General features: G+C 44.7%; 1 protein-coding gene across 2 annotated transcripts in view; it reads right to left on the reverse strand.

Moving 5' to 3' along the window:
- The window catches only part of tubg1 (tubulin, gamma 1), a 22492-nt gene that overhangs the window by 1263 nt on the left and 17031 nt on the right, over positions 1 to 4198 (reverse strand). The window contains exons 7-11 of one of the 2 annotated variants that reach the window (XM_016485710.1): positions 2840 to 2926; positions 1936 to 2085; positions 1251 to 1403; positions 1012 to 1173; positions 7 to 129 (exon numbers count right to left, since the gene is read on the reverse strand). In XM_016485710.1, coding sequence (XP_016341196.1) covers positions 7 to 129; positions 1012 to 1173; positions 1251 to 1403; positions 1936 to 2085; positions 2840 to 2926 — 675 coding nt within the window. Of the gene's footprint in view, positions 130 to 1011; positions 1174 to 1250; positions 1404 to 1935; positions 2086 to 2839; positions 2927 to 4198 lie in introns of both variants that reach the window. The other variant, XM_016485709.1, reaches the window with a different exon arrangement.

Consider the following 4198-nt stretch of genomic DNA (forward strand, 5'->3'; position numbering starts at 1 on the left):
CTGAACCACCTCGCGAGAGTTATCCAGCTCGTCAAAGTTGTCCTTGAATATGTCCTCCTTCCTGAACTGCTCGAGGAAGGCCTCCCTCTTCCTCAGCTTATCATACTGACGACAGGTACGCTCAAACAGCTAGGGGTGAGGGAGAGGAGAACAGAAATTAAAATGCTCAAATCTAGCCTTTCTACATATAAGAACTCAGGTTTACTTTAACTAAAATTCTATAGTATTTTGTCAAAAAATATCTAAAAATAAAACCAATTCAAAAAATGAAAATCAATCGCTTTGCTATTGAAAATTATAATGTACAGTATGAAAAATGGAGGTTAATTTTGAGATTAATATCTTTAGCTAAAGATTACATCTAACAGTATTATCAAATTGAGTGTTAGATGACGGCAAAAACCTAAATGTAAAAATAGAACAATTGAGCATGAAAATTTACGGTCAATTATTTATAACAAATAGTCCAAAATTGCCTGTTTTATACCGATAAAAAATAAAAATAAACAAATTAACACAGTTATTCAGCAAGAATGTATAAAATTTACGAAGCGACAAAAAAAAAAAATCTATTTTAATAAATGCCGTTCTTCTGAACTTTCTATTCATCAAAGAATCCTAAAAAAAAAAAAAGTATTAGTTTCAGTATTAGTAGTTTCCACCAAAATATTAAGCGGCACAATTGTTTTCAACATTAATAATAATAAGAAGAACGGTTTCTTAAGCAGCAAATCAGCATATTAGAATGATTTCTGAAGGATCATGTGACACTGACTGAAGACTGGAGCAATGATGCTGAAAATTCAGCCTGGCCGCAACGGGAATAAATTATTTGAAAATATCTTAAAATAGAAACTGTTATTTTACATTTTACAAATATTTAACAATATTACTGATTTTACTGTATTTTAATAAATGCAGTCAAAAATCTGACCCAATCACCAATATAGTACCTAGTTCAAACCCATTTTTGAGCAGTTCAGACATGGAGAAATTAGGGTCAGGTCTTACTGAAGAGATGCTGGTGTGATTAGCCATCATAAGTCCACTGACACGATGAGCTGAGGGCAGGTAGGGAGATCGGCGGGACAGTGCCACTTGAATACTAGCTGGACCCCAAGGGATGAAATTAGCTAACTTCCTCTCCCTGATTCTCTGCAGACTCTTATGTACCTGCAAAAGACACATATAAACATGAGGACATGCACATATAACTTAAAATGTGCTGTGTTTATCTAATATGCTCACACCTGTGTGGGGTCCACCTCTCCCTGAATGATGTTGAGAATGGCAATGTAGCAATGATTGGTCTGACGGTCTCGGCCTGTGGACACCATGACATTCTTGGGCTGCAGGAGTCTCCTCATCACATCAAGAACTGTTGTTTTCCTCACACTTGCCACCTGAAATGATGTTAATTTTTAACAAAAATATTAAAACCACACAGAGAGAAATAAAATTAGAAAAGTAATGTTGTTACTAATGAAAAGTACAGACAGATATAGATAGACAGACAGACATGCAGAGAGGCAGAACGATGAAACAGATAGATAGATAGACAGACAGACAGACAGAGACACAGACAGACATGCAGACAGGCAGAATGATCAAACAGAGATAGATAGACAGACAGACAGACAGACAGACAGACAGACATGCAGACAGGCAGACAGGCAGAACGATCAAACAGATAGATAGACAGACAGACAGACAGGCAGGCAGAACAATCAGATAGATAGATAGATTGATAGACAGACAGACAGACAGACAGACATGCAGACAGGCAGAACGATCAGATAGACAGACAGACAGACTAGGTAGTTGCCTATATAGACTGCAGAAAGCAGTTTACTAGACTTTCAGAACGGAGCTACAAAGTTCCTTTGCATTTCTGCAAAGTATCTAAATGCAAATCCCCATGTTTGACCAACTTACGGACTGATCGGTGGTCAGCGGCGTGTATCCAGTCATGAGGAAGTGGAGGCGGGGAGTGGGGATGAGTGACGCAATCAGACCAATCAGATCATTGTTCATATATCCAGGATAACGGAGGGTTGTCGTGCTTGCTGACATTATTGTGGACACCTGTTAAAGAAAAGCACACGTGTCTTTAGACAATCCAATTGGAAGGGGGAAAAACAGACCAGTCACCTTTATTTTTATTTTATATTATTGTGCTGTTTTAATTATTTGGGTGTTCTAGTGGTACACTTAAAATGTATGTGTAAAAGCAGCTGGTGTTTAAGAACATGATAGCCTAGACTGGTGAAACAGGTTTTCTATTAGTACTCTGGTCACCCTTTACAGAAATCTATGCACTGTATTGTTAAAGTTGACCATTTCATATGACCAAGTCTATTAGAGGTGATGAAGACAGTGATGGATGAGTTGACGAAGTGAACTATTCACCTCAGAGCAGGGTGCTGTAAGAATGGGCGTATAAGAGGAAAGCATAGATGAGCGCTGCACGGGATGTCACTGGTTATTTATTACCACCTCATACATTTTCTTGACAGTCGCATATTTATATATACTGAAATCATTCTCTTATTTGTCTCGTGGCCAAACAAACTCACAGTTGGCTTTAAAGTTAGGTTGGTTTTCTGATTGTCTTAAGTATGTTAATGCACATCTTATCGCAGGAGAGCTGCAAGCGCCCAACTGTGATTAATAAGGAGTGACTCTTCTGTCACTACATGAACCACACCAGGCCGGTCCCTCTATGTGATGCAGGGATGGGCTTTAAAATAAAAAGGACACTGGGTTGGATGCATCAGCTCAAGACAGATGAATAGGGCCCTGTATTTTAATTTGTAAATGACAGACTTTTAAAACTCACCAGTTGGTTGATCTGAGAGAACGAGGGGTTCTGAATGTGCAGCCGGTCTGTGGCGATTCTGTTCAAAGCTGTATTGTCCAGCACCACCTGAAAGAGACATGGAGACAGAAAGAAATTACAGAGGTTTTTAACTACATGTCAAGACTGCGTGTTGTAGGTCTTTTCGGGTCCTAAAATCTGTACCCAATCAGAGTCGACAAATCCATTTTTGAACGGAATTGACAATGCTATTGTGACGAGTGGGGGTGGGGTCGAGAGCCATGGGAACGGAGCGAGGTCGGTGGAGTAATTGGTAATGAGCGACACCTGCACCACTCACCGGTCTCAAGTCCCACGGAGGAGCTCCGGAAGGATAAAAGGAGGAGTGACGACAGTGAAAGACGAGAGAGGACCAGGCCTGGACTTTATTTTGTGTTTTGGTTCTGTTTGTGCGCGACAGTCGTCCACGAGGGGCTGTCGCGTTGTTTTGTGTTTATTTTATTATTAAAGTTTTGTTTAAGTGTTCACAGGTTCCCGCCTCCTTCTTCCCGATCTACAAACGTTGTTACATTGGTGCCGAAACCCAGGAGGAAGGAGGGACATGCTGTCAGAGAGCCCTCGCTGCTGAGGGGGATCGCGGTGCTGAGGAGATCGGGCAGCAGGAACAAGCGGAGAGCCCGCCGGTGGCTGCCCGAGGCGGTGGTGCTGGAACTATGGAAGACGAGGTGGGACGGAATGCTCGCTGCCGCGCTCCTGGGTCGAGGAGGGGTGGCTGCCGTGCGAGAGGGGGCGGAGGAGTCGGCCCCGTTCGCCAGGAGGTTGGAGCCTGCTGCCATCCGCCATGATTGGGGAAGAGCAGGGAACGGGGGACTCGCTGCCGGCTGCCCTCAATAGGAGGAGCCATCGCCGTCCGCCAGGACGCAGAGGAGCGGTGGGCCGTCCACCAACGATGTCCAGTACCATCGCATGGCACCGCGAGTGAGAGCCTCTCAGCCGGAGAGCTCGCTGCCGCGCTCCTGGGTCGAGGAGGGGTGGCTGCCGTGCGAGAGGGGGCGGAGGAGTCGGCCCCGTTCGCCAGGAGGTTGGAGCCTGCTGCCATCCGCCATGATTGGGGAAGAGCAGGGAACGGGGGACTCGCTGCCGGCTGCCCTCAATAGGAGGAGCCATCGCCGTCCGCCAGGACGCAGAGGAGCGGTGGGCCGTCCACCAACGATGTCCAGTACCATCGCATGGCACCGCGAGTGAGAGCCTCTCAGCCGGATGAGGACCAAGTGGCAGTGTGTCCGGGAACCGGACTGATCATTTTTTTTTTTTCTTTTCCTCTCTCCCCTCTCTCGTATCTGTCTCTCCTCATCCTTCCGTCTCCTTTTCTCTCGCCTC

Source organism: Sinocyclocheilus anshuiensis, unplaced genomic scaffold, assembly GCF_001515605.1.
Source record: "Sinocyclocheilus anshuiensis isolate Anshui unplaced genomic scaffold, SAMN03320099.WGS_v1.1 scaffold249, whole genome shotgun sequence".
NCBI lineage: Eukaryota > Metazoa > Chordata > Actinopteri > Cypriniformes > Cyprinidae > Sinocyclocheilus > Sinocyclocheilus anshuiensis.